Here is a 20575-nt window from a genome sequence, read left to right on the forward strand (position 1 = left end):
ACACATTGCTACGAGAGATGTCTGAGATTTAACTGCCTATGGTTTCTTCTAAGATTTTTATGGTTTCCCAATTTACATTTAAGTCTTTTATCCATTTTGAGTTTATTCTTGTATATGGAGTAAGTTGGTGGTCTAGTTTCATTTTTTTTGCATGTACCTGTCCAGTTTTCCCAACACCATTTATTAAAGAGACTGTCTTCACTCCATTGTATGCTCTTGCCTCCTTTGTCAAATATTAATTGAGCATAATGGCTTGGGTCGATTTCTGGTATCTCTGTTCTGTTCCACTGATCTCTATGTCTGTTATTTTGCTAATACCAGGTTGTTTTGAGTTCATTAGCTTTGTAGTATAACTTGATATCTGGTACTATGATTCCTCCAACTTTGTTCTTTCTCAAGATTGCGGTGGCTAGTCAGGGTCTTTTTTGGTTCCATATAAATTCTTATAGTGTTTGTTCTAGATCTTTGAAGTATGCCATTGGTATTTTAATAGGGATTACATAGAATGTATAGATTGTTTTGGGTAGTATGGAAATTTTAATCATGTTGATTCTACCAGTCCCTGTACATGGTATTTTCTTCCACTTGTTTATATCTTCCTCTATCTCTTTTTTCAATGTATTCTAGTTTTCTGAGTACAGGTCTTTTGCCTCCTTGGTTAAGTTTATTAGTATCTTAATTTTTTTATTGCAATGGTAAATGGGCTTTTTGTTTGTTTGTTTCTCTTTCTGAGAGTTCATTATTGGTGTCTAAAAATGCCATCAATTTCTGGGTGTTAATTTTGTATCCTGCTACATTTCCGAATTAATTTATTAAATCTAGTAGTTTTTTGGTGGAGTCTTTAGGGTTTCCTATATACAATATCATGTCATCTGTTGAATAATAAGAGTTTTACTTCCTCCTTTCTAATTTGGATGCCTTTTAATTTTTTCTTCTTGTCTGATCACTGAGGCTAAGACTTCCAGTACTATATTGAATAATAGTGGTGAGGACATCCCTGTTTTGTTCCTGTTCTTATGGGAAATGATTTTAGTTTTTGCCCATTGAGTATGATGTTGGCTGTAGGGTTATCATATATGGCCTTTATTATGTTGAAGTATGATCCCTCTATTTCCACTTTGCCATGAGTTTTTATCAAAAAAAAAGGGTGTTGGATTTTGTCAAAAGCTTTTTCTGCATCAACTTATATGATCATGTGACCTTTACCTTCTAATTTGTATATGTGATATATCACATTTATTGATCTGTGGATATTGTACCAGCCTTGCATCCCTGGAATAAATCTCACTTGGTCATGGTGTATGGTCATTTTAATGTATTCCAGGGTTCAATTTGCTGATATTTTATTGAGGATTTTAGCATCTATGTTCATCAGGGATATTGGCCTATAATTCTCTTTCTCTGTAATGTCTTTATCTGGTTTGGGAATTAGGATAATGCTAGCCTGATAAAAAGAGCTTGGAAGTGTTCCTTCCTCTTGGATTTTTTGGAATAGTTTGAGGAGGATAAGTGTTAGTTCTTATTTGAATGTTTAGTAAAACTTCCCTGTGATGCCATCCAGACCAGGGCTTTTGTTTGCCGGTGTGTTTTATTATTATTATTATTATTATTATTATTATTATTACTGTTTCAATTTCATCAATAGTTATAAGCCTATTAAAGTTTTCTGATTCTACATGATTGAGTTTTAGAAGGTTGTAGAGTTAGATGGTTTATTATCAGTTTTACTTGTTTTCTGAAATAGGCCTGTAGTGCTATGAACTTTCCTCTCAGGACTGCTTTCATTGTGTCCCATAGATTTTGGGTTGTTGTGTGTTCATTTTCATTTGTTTCTAGGAATTGTTTTTATTTCTTCATTGATCTCATTGGTAACCCATTCATTGTTTAATAACATGCTATTTAGCCTCCATGTGTTTGAATGTTTTGAGGTGTTTTTATTGCAGTTGATTTCTAATTTCATGCCATTGTGATCTGAGAAGATGCTTGATATGATTTCAATCTTCTTGAACTTGAGACTTTGTTTGTGTCCTAACATGTGGTCTATCTTTGAAACTGTCCCATGTGCACTTGAGAAGAATGTGTATTCTGTAGCTTTGGGGTAAAGTGTTCTGTAAATGTCAATTAATTCCATCTGATCTAGTGAGTCATTTAGGATTGCTGTTTCCTTGTAGATTTTTTGTCTAGAAGATTGATCCATTGATGTCAGTTGGATGTTGAAGTCTGTCACTATGACTGTATTGCTGTCCATCCCTCCTTTAAAATCCTCCAGAAGATTTTTTATGTATGTGGATGCTCCTGTTTTGGGTGCCTATATGTTTACCAGAGTTATATCCTCTTGTTGTTTTGATCCCTTTAGTATTATGAAGTGGTATTCATTGTCTTTTGTTATGGCTTTCACTTTGAAGTCTATTTTTGTCAGATATGAGTATTGCTACCCCAGCTTTATTTTTTTTCCATTTGCCTGAAAAAATGTTTTTCATCTCTTCACTTTCATTTTGTGCAAGTTGTTTTGAGGTGAGTTTATTATAGACAGCATATATATGGATCATGTTTTCTTATCAATTTAGCTACTCTATGCCTTTTGATTGGAGCATTTAAGCCATTTACACTTAAGGTTATTATTGATAGGTACTTATTTGTTGCCATTCTTACTTTTTATGCCTGTGTTCTTCTCTGTTCTTCTCTTTCTCTCTATTTCTTCTTTTTACACCAGTCTCTTTAGCACTTCCTGGAGTGCTGGTTTAGTGGTAATAAATTATTTTAGCCTTTTTTTTGTCTGAGAAGCTCTTTATTTTATATTTGATTTTGAATGATAGCCTTGCTGAATAGAGTGGTCTTATGTTCAGTCCCTTCGTTTTCATCACTTTGTATACTTCATGCCACTCCCTTTTGGCCCAAAGTGTTTCTATGGAGAAATCAGCTAACAGTCTAATGGGAGCTCCCTTGTAGGTAAGTTTCTGTCTCTCTTTTGCAGTCTTTAAGATTCTTTTTTTTGTCTTTAATGTTTCCCATTTTAATAATTATGTGCCTAGGTGTGGGTATTTTGTGGTTCATCTTGGCTGGGACTCTCTTTATTTCCTGAACTTAAGTGACTTTTTCCCTCACCATAAATTTTCTGCCATTATTTCTCCAAGTAGGTTCTTTATTCCTTGCTTGGATTTTTCTCCTTCTGGTACCCCTGCAATGCAAATGTTGTTACTTTTCATGTTGTTCCAAAGCTCCCTTAAACTTTCCTCCTGCTTTAAAAATTTTTCCCATTTGCTGCTCCAAATGGGTGGGGGTTTTTTCTTCTTTTTTCTTCTAATTAACTGATTTGGTCCCTATATTCTTCTAGACTACTCTTGAATCCTTCCAGAGTGTTCTTCACTGCAGCTATGTCATTCCTCATTTCCAATTGATTCTTATTTATTCTTTCAACCTCTCTTTTTATATTGGTGTAGCCCTCATTAAGTTCCTTAATATTCTTATTAATTTCCTTATAATTCTTATTAAGTTGCTTGTAGTTCTCACTTAATTTTTGAGCATCCTTATTACCATTACTCTGAATTTTTTATCTGACAAATTGCTTGCCTCCATTTCACTTAGTTCCTTTTCTGGTGATTCCTCCTTTTCTTTCATTTGGGGGTCATTTGTCTCCCCATTTTTTTCTGACACTTTGTATTTGTTTCTATGTATTAGATCAAACTGCTATGCCTCCCAGACTTTGTGTGTGGTGGTTTTATGTAGTCATTGTCTTGTGAGACCCAGTGGTGCATTTTCTTAGATCTCCTGAGCTCGAGGCTCTAGGAAAGTCTCTTGCTTGAGTTATATGGGTTCTCCTGTTGTAGTTGAGTCTTGAATGTTATTGTCTCATTCATGGATGGAATCTCCTCACAGGCTGGCTGACTATGTGGCTCACCCCTGACCATGTCAAGCAAGCTGTTGTGGAGGTGCAGTCTCTGGGTGTTTTCTGTCCTTCCTTGATATGTCTCCTCCTCGGCTAGACCTCAGTTGGTAATTCCAGGTGAATGTTCTCCAATTTAGTTGTATTTCCAGTCTGGCCTTGGGATGAGGTGCACAACAGATCTGCCTATTTAGCTGCCATTTTCCCCTCCTTGGTTGAATGATTTTTAAATAGTCTATCTGGCTGGCTTTCCTATTCTCGGTTGCTAATTCATATACTATATATGAGTGCTAGACATACAAATTAGCACCTTTCATTCTGCCTAAGCACATAAAGAAAAATATAAGATGTCTTATGAACACATGCACTTATTTTCCTTTAGGTAAGATTTGGTTGATGTTGAAAATTGCAATGAGAAAACAAATAAAAAGATTCCCCCAACTTTCGTCCTAGGCACCATTTTCTCCTAACATTCTCTTCCTTCTTTTACCCTAGTAACTTCAATTGTTGCCTCTGTGCATATATGACTCTGCAGTCTTGCTCTAGCCTTAATATTTCTCCAGAACTTCAGGCCTCCAAAACTGTGTTTACCATGACTATCTGGATAGCCCATTGATCCCTGGAACTCAGAATCTCCAAAGATGAATTCATTGTATTCCTCCCATCACCCCATCCTGCCCCAAAGCAACTAATTATCAGTCAGTAAGCACATGTCCAGTACTATTTGTTGCTAGTGTTCAGCTATGTGTGGAATTCTCTAACTATATTAATGGTTCTACCATGGTTTCAGTTATGCAGGCCCCAAACCTTAACCATTTTGGATTTCTTCCTTTCCCTCACTTTTTTTATGCCTACCCCCCACACCTACACATAAGCATGAGCATGCAGGAGCACGCACACACACAAACGCAGATGCGAGCTTGTTGCCAAATGTTGAGATAACATTCATGTAATTTCTCCTTAAGGAATCACCTTTGCATTTGCACTGCCATTGCTCTATTTGAGACACTCATTCCTCACCTTGATTATTGTAATGCCTTCCCAATTTGTGTTGTTGTCAAATCTGTAGGCCTCATATTCATTCTTCTCCCCACTACTACAGGATTTATCTTTCTACAAAAGGTTCTCTGATGATATAATTTATTTGCCTAGAAACCATCAGTGCTCCCCATTGCTATCAAATTAATCTTCCTAAAGTAAACTGATTGTATCACTCATCTGTTCAGAAAATAGCAATGCCTGCCTGTTTCCTAGTAAATAGAATTCAAATATCTTGTGTGGCATTCAGTGTCCTCCACAATACAGCCCTAATCTATCCTTCCAGCCTTAACTTCCACTACCATCTACACATAGCTAAATTCAGACTCAACCCCAGCAACTTCCTTTACCTCAGAGACAGCTCGTGCATTACAAAGTCATTTTTTGTACAACCTGACTTTTTGCCCCTCCATTGTTGTCTCCTGTCAAAACCCTACACATCCTTCAAGTTCTATCATTATATCATCTGTGATCATCCCAGCCAAATTTAATGTTATTCTTTTAATCCATTTCTTTTAAAAACAAAAATTTCTTTTTCCCCCTATGGCAAACATCACACATATTCATTGGAGAAAAAAACGGATAATACAGAAATCATAAAGAAGATAATAAAAACCCTCCATCAGCCAGCCTTATCTGTTATCATGTTGGGATATATCCCCCCCAGCCTTTTTTTTCCCAGACATGAATACATTTACACACACACACACACACACACACACACACACACTATAGATTGTACTATTCATACTATGTAGTAGCCTAATGGTTTTCATTTGATGCATTATAAATATTTACCATGGCATTACATCATCTTCTGCAACATGATTTACTAGCCATGTAATCTTATATTATTTATAACATCACCAGTTATTTAATTAATCTCTTTTTTATGAATATTTAGATTGATCCTAACTTGGTACTAGTTCTTAAATATTACAATAAATAGCTTTGTAATTTGATACACATTCATAGTTAATTCATCGAAATTCTTGGAAAGAAGGGTAAGCCAAGTTTTTAAGATATTTTTAAAATATATTTTTTTTTATTTCAGAGAGGAAGTGAAAGGGAGACAGACAGAAACATCAATGATGAGAGAATCATGAATCAGCAGCCTCCTGCATGCTCCACTCTGGGGATAAAGCCAGCAACCTGGGCATGTGCCCTTACCAGGAATCAAACTGTGACTTCCTGGTTCATAGGTCAATGCTCAACCACTGAACCATACTAGCTGGGCTAAGATATATTTTTTGAATAGTGCCATATTGCCTTCCCAAAAGGCAATTTTTAAAAATATTACTATCAAGCCCTGGCTGTATGCTCAGTGGTTAGAGTGTCAAACCGCACATCAAAGGGTCATGAGTTCTATTCCAAGTCAAGGGCACACACCTGGATTACAGGTTAGATCCCTGGCCCCAGTCAGGGATTCAACTAATCAATGTGTTTCTCTCTCTCTCTCTTTTTTCTCTCTCTCTCTTTTCTTCCCTCCCTCCATCCCTCCTCTTTCTTTCCTTCCCTCCCTCCTTCCCTTCCACTCTTTTTTTAAAATACTCAGTGGAAAAATATCCTTGTGTGGGAATCAGCAAATATCCTATATAATAAAGAGGTAATATGCAAATTGACCATCATTCCAACATACAAGATGGCTGCCCCTATGTGGTCAAAGATGGCCACCCCCATGTGGACACAAGATGGCCAGCAGGGGAGGGAAGTTGTGGGCAATCAGGCCAGCAGGGGTGGGCAATTGGGAGGGACCAGGCCTGCAATGGAGGGCAGTTGGGGGCAATCAGGCCTGCAGGGGAGGGCAGTTAGGGGTGACCAGGCCGGTAGAGGAGGGCAGTTGGGGGGAACCCAGGCCTGCAGGGGAAGGCAGTTAGGGGGAACCAGCCCTGCAGAGGAGGGAAGTTGGGGGGAACCAGACCAGCAGGGGAGGGCAGTTGGGGGGGACCAGCCCTGCAATGGAGGGCAGTTGAGGGCGATCAGGCCTGCAGGGGAGGGCAGATAGGGGTGACCAGGCCGGCAGAGGAGGGCAGTTGGGGGGGACCCAGGCCTGTAGGGGAGGGCAGTTGGGGTGGACCAGAACAGCAGGGGAGGGCAGTTGGGGACAACCAGGCCTGCAGGGGAGGGCAGTCGGGGGGGACCAGGCCTGCAGGGGAGGTTAGTTAGGGGGGACCAGACCAGCAGGGGAAGGTAGTTAGGGGTGACCAGGCTGGAAGGGGAGGGCAGTTAGGGGCAATCAGGCTGGCAGGGGAGGGCAGTTAGGGGTGACCAGGCCAGCAGGGGATGGCAGTTGGGGGCGACCAGGCCTACAGGGGAGGACAGTTAGGAGCGACCAGGCCAGTAGGGGAGGGAAGTTAGGGGCAATTGGGCCAGCAGGGGAGCAGTTAGGCATTGATCAGGCTGGCAGGAGAGTGGTTAGGAGCAATCAGTCAGGCAGGCAGGCGAGCGGTTGGGAGCCAGCAGTCCTGGACTGTGAGTGGGATGTCGGGCATCCCTCGAGGGGTCTCAGATGGAGAGGGTGCAGGCTAGGCTGAGGAACACACACACACACACACACACACACACACACACACCCCTCCGTGCATGAATTTCATGCACTGGGCCTCTAGTAATAATAATAAAAGAATACTATCCAACTTCTAATCCTTAAAATTTAACAACAGCTACTTAGAAAAGTAGCTACAGGTATGATGTAGGTATGTAATCCAAGTTGGTTGGGCTAACTATAAGAAAATTGATCATGATATTTTTAGGTTCAAAGGAACAGCTGGTTTAGAGACCTTCTCAGTGAGTCTGGAATAAGTTCATGTATGGCTTGTTTTCTTGCAGCAGTACATTTGTTCGGCCTGACTTGGCAGTTGCAACCAGTTGAAGGACAGCTCTATGAAAATGGAGTTAGCAAAGGGAACAGAGGGACCGAATCCATGGATACTACTTACTCTCCAATTGGAGGAAAAGTTTCCGATAAATCAGAGAAAAAAGGTACAGTGATCAAAGTGATGGGTTGATTATTGATTACTTTTCTTCTAATTTGGTAATTAGAACCAAATCTGGGATGGGTTAACTTCACATTAAAATTCTCAAACACTTGAAAGAGGTATTCTACATGGACAGAATAAATACATGTAAATGCCTTCTGAAAGCAAATTTTCCTTTCTCTAGTGCCTTGAGTTTAAACCAATTAAACTTTTCAAATATGTGGCAATTTTAAAAATAGATAAATATTTACTAGATGGAGATTTCAATACAATGGAAATTGCATTTCACATATAACTACCCTGAAGCAACATGGCATTTTGATTAAGTTCTCCGTGCCCAAGCCCAGCATTTACATATAACATTTTACAAAGGGAATATGGAAATTTCTTCTGTTTATAATAAGAAAAAGCCTTTTATGCTTAATATAAGGGTGAATGTTTATGTCAAAGTGTGGGGACATGAATTTTTTCTACTTAAAGAACATGAATTCTTCCTGGTTGGAGAAAAGAAAAAAGCACTTTGAGTACTGAATTGTTAAATTTAAACAACATAAGCTTGAACTGCCTGACTTATTTACAATAAATGCCACAGTACCAGCACTCCCAACATCTTATTCACATTGAATGAACTTAGTACCCTATATAATAAAGAACTAATATGCAAATGTCATCACGCCCTCACGCCATCATACTGTAATGGCTCAGACATGCAACACTGGGGAGAGAGAAATAGGGACCAGCCAGGCATAAATGAGTTCATGAGAAAGGAATTGGGACCAGCCAGGCTGCAGCCCAAGAGAGGGTCAAGCCACTTGCCCTGTGGTGCCAGGCGCTAGTGGCTGTGCCTGCACCTGCAGCCCAGAAGAGGGACAAGCCACACGCCCCGCAGTCCCGGGAGCCAGCAGCTGGGGCTGTGGCCCGGGAGAGGGACAAGCCACCCACCCTGCAGTTCCTGGTGCCTGCGGCTGCAGCCCAGGTGAAGCCACCTGCCCACAGTCCCCTGTGGCTGCGACAACCCAGGTGAAGCTGGCCCAGGTCCTGGTGCCTGCGGCCAGCCAGAGGGAGGGAAGCCTGGGTCCCGGGTGCCTGTGATCAGCTAGAAGAGGGAATCCTGGGTCCCAGGTGTGGGGCGAGGCAGAAGCAGTTAGGGGCGATCAGGCCAGCAAGGGATCAGTTAGGGGTGATCAGGCCAGTAGAGGAACAGTTAGGGGAGATAAGGAAGGCAGGCAGAGGTGGTTAGGGGTGATCAGGAAGGCAGGCCGAGGGGTTAAGGGTGATCAGGCAGGCAAGCAGGCGAGCGGTTAGGAGGCAGTGGTCCCGAATTGCAAGAGGCAGTTGGACATCCCCCGAGGGGTCCTGGATTGGGGAGGGTTCAGGCCGGGCTGAGGGACCCCCCCCCATGCATTAATTTCATGCACTGGGCCTCTAGTTAATATATAAGCATTGAAAATAGCTGTAAGTTTTTATTACAATTTCTCTTGAAATAGGATTCAGTACAGAGAGACTCTAGCCATGTTCAATCCAAAAAGTAGATATTGAAAACAAAATGTATAGCCTGCACTATCCTAAATATTTTTATGATATCATATACAGGTTGTCCCCCAAAAATGTATGCATACTTTAACAACTGATAGCTCTTACATTTTGAAAATGAAATGTATTTTAATAAATACTTCCTTTATAATTATTCCAAGTCTGTATACATTTTGGAAGACACTCTCATATGAGTGAATGAATGATCCAAACCTACCCTCAAAAAGCTTACAATTTTATAGGGGTAAGAAAGTTTTATTTTGGTTCACTAATTCCAAATAAGATATTTTGTAGTTGTTTGGGTTGCTACTCATTACTTGTGTTTTTTCGTTTCTTTGAGGGGGGGGGGTCATTCATGGGTTTTGTTTTGTTTTATTTTTGTTTGCTTTTGAAAAAGTAACTTGCTTTGGTCTATGCCTCAGTTAAAATTAATGCTCAAGTTTAGGAAAATGTTATGGTTTGTTTTCGTTTTCAATTCATGATGCAGTTTGCTTTATTTAGAAACATTGTTTTTAGCCTGGACTGACTTTTCCTTACAATTTTACTGTTGCTGCTGAGAGGGGCTGATGGGTAGTATAAGGGTCACAGATGGCAGAGGGAAGGGTCTCAATACACTTGGTCTTGGACTTTTTCTCCCTTCTCTCCTACTATTCAATTTCTTCTTATCTGCAAGTACAAGAGCCACCACTTGATATCATTTCTTGCCATTCATACTGAAAATCATGAATTATCTGTTTGAGGAAAATTAAATATTCAAGACAGCAGAAGATCATCAGACAGGCCTCAGACAGGCCTCCCCAAGATGTGCCATTGGGCATGTGGATCATTTTGAGCTGAAAACAATTGAGACCCTGCAGCCTCCAGAGAAATTTTTACCTCTCCCTTAGAGAATTTAAATTTGGGGCCTAGCTCATAATACAAATTATCACCAGAAATAACGTTTTATGACCTATCTATAGGGCAGGACAAACATCTAATTTCTGAACATCTGCTCTTCTTGTCATCCTGCAAATTACCCTCTTCCCCTCTGAAGCTTCAGGACATCTTACCTCTCTCTCCCTTAGCTCAGTATATCATATACCTTGCTTTCCCTTCTGTCTCTGAACCTTTCATTTAGGTGGGGCTCCCATACATACCTAATTAATTAAATCTTATTATTTTCTCTTATTAATCAGTCTCATGTAGACTTAATTATTAGACCAGCCTAAAGAACCTAGAAGGGTAGAGTAAAATTTCTTCTTCCCCCAACAGTTGTCATTAGAGCATATTCATTTCTGTATTTTAACTCAAACCTCTATCATTCTTATCCACAAAGTAGTTTGATGATGAACACTTAAATTTATGAAGCAATTATCACATGGCAAGAATTGTTCCAGAGACTTAGCATGTATTATATCATGAAGCTAACTTTATGGTTCCCATTTTCCAAATGAGAAATAGAGGCTCCGAGAAGTTAAGTAAGTTGCCCAAGGTCAGAGAACTAGAAACCTGTGGTGTTATTTCCAGAGCCTTGCCTCTTAACTTCTACACTACATTGAAATCCACACACAAAACCTATATGAAAACCACAAAAATACTTTATACAATGAAAGCAAAGCCCTACAGTCTATTCATGATATATTTTCAAGAAATTCTATACACCTATATTTTTAATGTGGTATGACAAGTTTCATAAAGAAAAATATTTTTAAGTTTATGCTCAATTATATCAACACATGGGCTGGCCAAACTGATTTTAATTTAATACTTTATTAAGACAAATCATTAAGAGTTAATGCCATATATACCAAGTTTTCATGTTAAACGTACCTTTCATGGAAGTCTGAGCAAAACCTTAACTATAACTAGACATTATACTTCTGCTATATTAGTTCTTCACTACATATTACTTACCAAGTAAAAACAGTGCTCCTCTTTCATATGCCATGTGTATACTAAACCAAACCTTGTAAAAGATGTTATGTAAGGCTATTTTCAAATGGTCAGATGTCTCCTTTTATGATTTTCTAGCATCAACCCCCCCCCATAAGTACAGTTCTAGAAGCTTGTCTTAGTGCTGTTGTATGAATTAAAATATAAAACTGAAAACCAGATCATTCCTTTTACATTGTTTTCTTTATTCTCCTAGAGAATTTGGCATTGTAGCACTGTAATTAAGTGTCTGGACTATGGAGTCAGATAGATCTGACTTTGGATATTGACACTGCCATTTACTGGCTCTCCAATTCAGGCTGTTAATTCACACAACCTCCCTGAACCAGTATTCTCATCTGTAACATAAGAATAATAATAATAGTACCTGTCTCATATGGGGGTTGTGAGGAATAAGTGAAACAATGGAAGTAAAGCATATAGCATAGTGCCATGCACATTGTTTTAGTTAGCAGTAATTATTATTAGACCAAATGATTGGAAAATGACTTTGAGTTTATTGACATCCTATTAGGCAGACCCTACTTTCAAACTGGCATCAACTTTTCCATGAATGACAGCCTTCCTGGGATTTAGATGTTTCTTTAAAGTATGATCTCTACGTACTAATTTAATATCTATTATTTTTTAATTTTCATCACCTTCATCACCGGATAGTAGAATGGAAAAGTAATCAAATTCTACTGTAATTGGTTCTCTATTAACTGTAGTTACATGTATCTGTTTCTCATTAGGAAAATAAAGAATTTTCTCACCACTTAGTTTTCCAAATGAAAGAAAAAAATAATATTTTATGATAGACATTGAGTATGCTAAAATGTTTTCATTTATTTGAATAATTTGAATTTAATTTCCAAAAGAAGATATAAATCACAACCACATTTTGGATCTACCAGAAAAATCAGTTGTCTATTATTTGAAAAACATTTATAGAATTGAAAGAATTGTACTAAAACAGCCTGTACTACCTTAAAATTTTACAAACTTGTCAAAACTAACTCTTTTTAACTGCTAAGCATTATGTAACAACTTTAAACAAAGAGAAGGATATGAACAAATAATAAAAGACATATCCTAGGCTTGAGTCATGTAGTGTCCACAAATTGAACTAAAAATAATTGCAGTGTAATCTTTCAACAAGCATACAATGTTAAAATCTTAAAGATTAGCGAGTCCAACATTCTTATTTAAAGATGAAGAAACTGAGGTCCAGACAAGTCAAAAACACACAGAGAGATCTGGAACTAGAACCCAGGACTTGTGGTTTCACCTCTTCTGTTTTTTTCATCTGTTCTTATAATAATATAATACAAAGTAAATATAAATTGTGTTATGGACTGGGAAACTTTCCTTCTTAGTTCTTTTGTTTGTTCAAATAATTGAAACAACAGATTAACAGGAGAAAATCAAAATTTAATAGACAGGCATGGAGAATTTATATAAGCATGAAAATACTAAAGACAGGCAAAATGAGGTATATATGTCATTCAGAACTATGGAGGGGTCAGTAAGGCAATTCACAAGGAGATAAAAAGAGGTAATATTTAGTAAACAAATGTATAGTGGACTATCTTGAAACAATGGGACACAGAGAGGACTTTGATCACTTCTAGGTTCCTCCCTCTCCATCTGTATCTGGTATTTCAGCAGGTTCCAGCAAAGGGGATTGGCTTGTGTTTGGTCTTGGCCCCCAGTAAACAAGGGAGTCATGTGCAATTCTTATGAGAATCCTGAGAGAATGGACAGAGAGCTTTTTCTAATAAATAATATGGGAAGGTGTTTTTTAATTTAGTTATTTTTGTTTGTTTTGTGTAACCATTTCATAAAACAGAAAAGGCTGGAAGAATTTCAGGGGTAGGGAAAGATTAAGGGGATTTCTTAATCAACACTCTTTTCCAGGAGCATAGGGCTTACCGTAGGTAAGGTATGGATAGCATTGTATCTGAATGAGGAGCAAGCTTATTAAGTAGTTGAGGGTACTGCATTCCTGAAGGTTGATTCCATAATAGAACACCAGGAACATGAAGAGCTGGTGGAGAGACAGAGAACTAAGAATACTAAAGACAGCCTTTACTTCCTTTACAATTTTTGCAAAACGCTGGCCTTGGGGGAAACTGGAATTTCTTTTAAATTCATCCTACAGATCTATCTCCATGAAGTTGACAAAAAAATGACATTTTCTAGTCAGTGTGTGCTGAATATATATGACCATGTAAATAACATATTTTTGTAGCCTGTCATGAAAATGCTTTAGTGAAGACAAAGTAGTGACTATAGCTTCACTTCTTGGCTCCATCTTCTAATCTGAAAAATACAGGAGTTGGCTCTGTAGGAGAGGAAAAATCATTTTTCCTCTACCCATCTGGGTTCCTGGCTGAGACACCTCCCTTCCCCCTCACCCCTGTAATAAAAGCACTGAGAAAGAAAACAGAAGTTTAGTAACATGCATACCTCTTGTATACATGGGAAATATGCAGGCTGAGTAACTCTCCACCACCATCTTAAATACCATCTCCAGCTAAAGACAAAGGAAAATGTTGGAAGGGGGGAGCCAGTTATGGAAAATTATGAGGCAAAGCACTGTAAAGGGGGTAATGTTGTCATGTAGATTTTAAGTCATTTAATTCTCCATCTATAAGAGTTTCTAGCTGAAACCGGTTTGGCTCAGTGGATAGAGCGTCGGTCTGCGGACTGAAAGGTCCCAGGTTCGATTCCGATCAAGGGCATGTACATTGGTTGCGGGCACATCCCCGGTAGGGGGTGTGCAAGAGGCAGCTGGTCGATGTTTCTCTCTCATCGATGTTTCTAGCTCTCTGTCCCTCTCCTTTCCTCTCTGTAAAAAATCAATAAAATATATTAAAAAAAAAAAGAGTTTCTAGAAATTTAGAATCATCTTGCACTTCCTGATACAGAGAGACACCACTTATAAATGGAGATTTCCCTTATTAACATAAATGTCTCCTGCAAAAGGGTAACTTCTGAGCTTTCTGAGCTTCTCCTATGTAAGCTATCTCTTTCAGCTCCCAATAATCCTTATACCACAGAGGCAAATTTGGGGGTGACAAATTCTGCTCCCCTTCAACATGCAAGCCTTTTGAATGTGGTAGAGGGACAATGAAACACTTTTTGCAAATTACATCTTATCAGGAAATTATAACTATAGAATAGATAAGAGTCACATTTCTCTTGATAACATGGGGGGAGGGAAGATTCCTGCCACACTTCTCCTTCCCTTCCCCTTTTATTTCCTTGTTCTCCATTCTCTTCCCAGCTGCTAAGGCTTTGACAAATGCTGGGTGAAGCTCAGTAGGACTAGCTCATTGCTAAGGTGTATACATTGTGAGTCAGTGAATTCAAAATCTGCCATTAAGGAAGTGCAATTAGCTATTCAAGTAAAAGTAGACATATTTTTGCAAAAAGGGTATACTCCTGGAAAATGGTTGAACTGTATATTTGTAGAATTTGTAAACCACACTTGCCATTTAAAGTACTTGTAGAGAATTCTGTTGTAATTCAAATAATTAATTCCCAGTTTTCTGCCTTATAAATTTGTATTTTGACATGTATGTAACAATAACAGTCTGCACTTAGAGAGCATTTACAATTTCAAAATACTTTAATGGCTTTTATCCACATAACAGTTTTATGCTGTAGCAGCTAATTGTTACCCTTGTTTTACAGTTGAAAAGGAAAACACAAGAAGGTTAAGTGACTTGCCTTGCATAATAGACTTTAACTACAGGCAGGGCTGAGATTAGAATCCAGTCACTCTTTACTGTTAGCTCAGCACACATCTTTGGGCCTTTTCTTTAAAATTTTTTTTCTAAAGGCCAATTGTTTTAGAAACAGCTGTCTTGATTAAGGATCTCAACGCATATAGTCAAATACATATCTCTTCTCTAAGAGTACTTTGCAAATCTTATATTTGCAAAACCAAAGATCTAGGTTCAGCAAACACTTTCTTTCCTCCTTAATACAGAACACACACACACACACACACACACACGCACGCACGCACGCACGCATGCACGCACACACGCACGCACGCACGTGCATGCGCACTGCTTAATTTTTGTCTTTTTTTTAAAACCTACAACCTAATTACATAGGAGGCAATTTATGCAATGACAGTTGTGGACCTCTAATAAGAGGTTGAATTCTAAATTTACTTATAATCTTTAGTAGATAAAAATTCATTTATTTCATGATACTACTAGCGTTCCCGTTGCAGGAAAAATCCTGCAATAGGGTTTCCTGCTGCACTCTACCCCACCCTGCCTGCTCTCCTCCCTTGTCCCCCGCCCCGCCTTCTCTGCCAGCCCCCCTGCTTTTCTCCCTTCTCTGCCAGCCCGCCCGCTCTCCTCCCTTCTCCCCCGGCCCCTCCTGCTCTCCTTCCTTCTCCCCCAGCCCTGCCTCTGCTCCTCCCTTCTTCTCCCCCCCCCCCCGCTTGCTTGCTTCTCCGCAGCTTTGCTCCCTTCTGCAGCTCTTGGCTTCTTTCTAAGCTGTCTTGATATGCACATTAGCTGCCATCTTTGTTGGGGTAATTTGCATACTTGTCCTGATTGGTTGGTGGGCATGGCTTGGCTGGTGGGCATGGCTTGGGCATAGCGAAGGTGCGGTCAATTTGCATATTTGCCTATTATTAGGTAGGATACCATAAGTCAAGAACTGCACCAACCCCACCCAAATAATCATTGTGTGTTCAGATGGAAGAATGTCCCGCAATATAATCCTGTGGTTCTCCAATATTGGCTCATAGGAATGTGGATATTAAAATGCACTCAGCTACCTTTGAGTCAACCCATAGTTTCAGTATATTTTACTTAAGGGGTATTAAAGCGCAGGACATTGTGGTAGAATTGGGAATAATTCATATAAGCACAACAAACCACATTAATAAAATAGTAGTAATGCACTAACAAAGACAACAGTGTTGAGAGTGTAACATTATTTTTAAACATTGATGGCAAATTACAGTAAATGTTTCCTATAATGCTATATAGATGTTTTCTAACACAAGGTTTCAGGGGGCCCAGCTAGAGTACCACAGCTTGTTTTCAACTATATTAAATCACTTTATCAATATACTTCAGTTTTAACAAAAGCTTTTCTAAAGCATGCTGGAGACCTTACTTCTAAAACAGAGGGTTCACTATGCTAAAAGGCAATATTATTTACGATATAAAAATTCATGTTAAATGTTTCTAGCCATGTATGTTTAATGTTTCATTCTTTTTTTATTTTAATCTTCATTTTACTTTTTTAAAATCAATAAACACCTTTTCTGTGATGCCATAAGAAATGTGTCTGCCTTGTGGTCCCTCTAGCCCAATAGTCTACATCTGACAGGAGAACTAAGGGGTGTATTATAGAATGGCATATTTATCCTCCTGGACTTCAAAAGCTGGGGGATCTACCTGGCCGATGTTTCTCAGTGGTCGAGTGTCAACCTATGAACCTGGAGATCATGGTTTGATTCCAAGTCAGGGCACATGCCCAGTTGCAGGCTCAATCCCTGGTGTGGGGCATGCAGAAGGCAACTGATCCACGATTCTCTCTCATCATTGATGTTTCTATCTCTCTCTCCTTCTCCCTTCCTTTTTCTGAAATCATTAAAAAAACATATATTTTTAAAAGCCAGGGGATCTTAACATAACATCCTTATAACATCTTATTTTTTTAAGAATCAGGCCACTGCCGAAACCGGTTTGGCTCAGTGGATAGAGTGTCGGTCTGTGGACTGAAAGGTCCCAGGTTCGATTCCGGTCAAGGGCATGTACATTGGTTGCGGGCACATCCCCGGTAGGGGGTGTGCAAGAGGCAGCTGGTCGATGTTTCTCTCTCATCGATATTTCTAGCTCTCTGTCCCTCTCCTTTCCTCTCTGTAAAAAGTCAATAAAATATATTTTTTTTTAAAAAAGAATCAGGCCACTGTAGAAATTTATCAGCCATGTGTATGTCTAATTCTGTTGAGTATATATTTATATCTCTCAGATTCTATTACTTTTGGGGGAATTTCAAACATATACTATTTTTTTTCATGAAGTCAAAGGTGATTCTGGTATGTAAAATTTACTTTTGAGAATAAAATCCTAGATTTCTTAGATTGAATGCCCAAGTCTGCGTTTTCCCTCTCTACAACTTTGTCAATCCCATAGATAATAATCAAATATCCTTTCTTTGCCTTCACCTTCCTAATATTAAGAGCCTTTGGTTTTCCTTCTGTACTCTTCTTGAAACTCCTATATCCCCTTTGTCATTGTAGTTGCCTTTTTCTGTTTCTGTTATATATCTTACTGAAGGCATCCTGACCAGAACCATACACAGATACCATCATCCCATTGCCAATGGTTTAGAGAGAGAAGAGAAAAGTAAAAAATTTGAATCATAAAGAAGTGATTTTTACCACCTCACCTCGGACCCTTCATTAAAATAATATCAAGGGGGGGGGGAGGGAAATCTTAATATTCAGAAACATAGCTGGTCATCCTTTTTAATGCTATATTAGTCAATGAGCTATTTTAACTGTATTGAGTACTTTGGAAGGTTAACAAATTAAGCAGAAGACATAGATTTTGCCCTTGAGAAAGTTCCCATTAAATAGGACAGCTGGAAGAAACATGCCTGTGTACACACACACAATGCAAAATATCATGCAACTGTTGTACAGAAAGAGAAATAAGGTGATTAAGAGGCTTAAAAGAAAGAAGATGAAAAGATGACTGTTATTATAGAAGTAGTTTGAGCTGAGCCTTGAGAGAAAAAGAAAAATTAATCCTAGTTGACCTTAAAGAATGCATATTTAGGAGAATGAAATAATAGAATGGTAAGGGCGAAATGCAGATGACAATAGCTTAAGTGGTAAATGGATAATGAAGCAATATAGGCAGCAGATGGAGACAGTTTGGCAAGGAAAAGGAGTTAAATGTATAACTAGATGAAGTGGCAGTTGGGTCCTTTTGTTCTTCTTTTTTTTTTTTATGAAGAGAGGTCTGTGCTTGTTTGAAGACAATAAGAAAACAATAGAAAGGGAGACATTGAGGATGCTAGTAAGAAAGGACATGTGAAGGGACCAGAGTGCCTGGGCAGGAGAGAAGAGGAGGGAGGAGCCTCAGAGATAAAATTAGACACCGAATTATATGGCACACTGAGTATGAAAGTGGCATTTTGATATTACAGAAATCAGAGGTAGGGCTCAAAGAGAGGGTACAATAAATGTTTAATAAATGCTATGATCTATTTTGATTATTGTTACTCTTGTTTGTTTTTATTTTGTTTTTGTTAATCCTCACTCAAGGATATTTTTCCATTGATTTATAGAGAGAGTGGAAGAGAGAAGAAGAGACAGAGTAAAACATCTGTGTGAGAGAGACACATCAATTGGCTGCCTCCCACATGCGCCCTGACCAGGGCCAGGGATCGAGCCTGCAACCTAGGTATATCCCCTCGATCAGAATCAAACCCAGAACCCTTCACTCCGCAGGCCTACCCTCTATCCACTGAGCCAAACCGATTAGGGCTACTCTTTTTATTATTATTACTGTCTGTAATGAGTTTTATTTGTAAGAAGTTTTAATTTTATATTATTAAAGATTTTTCTGGGTTCTGAAAAAGTAGAAATCAAAGGCTGTAGTAATATGACAATCCATGACAATTGGCTGCCTCTCTTTTCTGAAGCCTGGCACAAGAAGATACTAGTATACAACCCTCTCATTACCCTCAACTTTAGGATAAGTGGGTCATAATATATTATCTTGATTAAATGTGTAGTAAGTTGATGTCAAGAGTTTGGACAGATGTGACTGCCCTGTCCTCTGGGGACCCATTCTAAGATACAAAAGGATGTGCTGGATACATTGATCTATTGATCAATGACCAGCCTTCCTGCCACCACCCCAAATCCAGAATGATTTGATTATAATAACTTACATATGACAAATATCTAACATTGTATAAAATATAGAAAATAGGCATCGCTGCTATGTACTACCAATTAAACATTCTAAAAGGACTAGCCAGGAGACAGTTCAGCTTCTAGGTAACAAACAGGTGACCTTCTAAAAACACTTGGAAACACATTAACACTCTTGTGACATTTTATGAAAGTGTGTGTGTGTGTGTGTAGGTGTGTGGGCTATGCATGTCAATATATAACTTCTAACCATGTTTTTTGTAATATCTTTGTTGAGATATAATTTTACATACTATGTAATTCACCAATTTAAAGTGTACAATTCATTGATTCTTAGTATATTCAGAGTTATGTAGTTATCACCATTATTTAATTGGTATTTTCATCATACCAAAAAGAAAGCTCATAGTCTTTGGCAGTCATTCCATATCCTTACTTCTCCCAGCCCCTGACAACCACCAGTCTCCTTTATGTTTTTATATATTTGTACATTTCATATAATGTGTAGCCATTTGTCTCTGGCTTCTTTCACTTTGCATAATGTTTTCAAGGTTTGTACATGTTGTAGTATGTATCAGATTTCATTCCTTTTTATGACTGCATACTATTCCATTGTATGGGTATACCACCTTTCGTTTATCTATTCACCAGTTGATAGATCTTTTGTGAATTTTCACTTTTTTGAGCTATTATCAATAATGCTACTATGAACATTTATGTAAAGGTTTTTGTTAGAACATCTGTTTTCAATTATTTTTGATATATACTAAGGTATGGAATGGCTAGGTCATATGGTAATTTTATGTTTAATTTTTTTAAAAACTGCCAAACTGTTTTCCAAAGAAGTTGCAACATTTTACATTCCCACTAGCAGTGAATGAAGGTGACTTGCTCCACATCCTTGTCAACACCTCTTACTGTCTTTGGTTTTTATTTTAGCCTAGTGGGTGTGAAGTGGTATCTCACTGTGGATTTAATTTGCATGCCCTTGAAAACTAATGAAGTTAAGCTTCTTTTCCTGTGCTTGTTGGCCATTTGGATGTCTTCTTTGGAGAAATGTCTACTTAGATCCTGTGCCCATTTTTTCAATCAGTTTGTGTGTTGTTGTTTTTTTATCTTTATTGTTGAGATTATTACAGGTGTCCCCCTTTCCCCCCATAGCTCCTTTCCACTCGGTTCCTACTCCATCACAGGCCCTCACCACCTTATTGTCTGTGTCCATAGGTAATGCATACATGCATATAAGATCCTTGTCTAATCTCTTTCTGCACCCCCACACCCCCTTCCCTCTGAGAATCA

The 20575-nt window shown here is 38.6% G+C and overlaps 1 protein-coding gene across 3 annotated transcripts in view; it reads left to right on the top strand.

Moving 5' to 3' along the window:
• The window catches only part of TENM1 (teneurin transmembrane protein 1), a 665414-nt gene that overhangs the window by 328279 nt on the left and 316560 nt on the right, over positions 1–20575 (top strand). For 2 of the 3 annotated variants that reach the window (XM_028135671.2, XM_054717981.1), the window contains exon 6: positions 7751–7903. In XM_028135671.2, coding sequence (XP_027991472.2) covers positions 7751–7903 — 153 coding nt within the window. The remainder of the gene's footprint in view (positions 1–7750; positions 7904–20575) is intronic. The other variant, XM_054717985.1, reaches the window with a different exon arrangement.

This window comes from Eptesicus fuscus, chromosome 1, assembly GCF_027574615.1.
Source record: "Eptesicus fuscus isolate TK198812 chromosome 1, DD_ASM_mEF_20220401, whole genome shotgun sequence".
Lineage (NCBI taxonomy): Eukaryota > Metazoa > Chordata > Mammalia > Chiroptera > Vespertilionidae > Eptesicus > Eptesicus fuscus.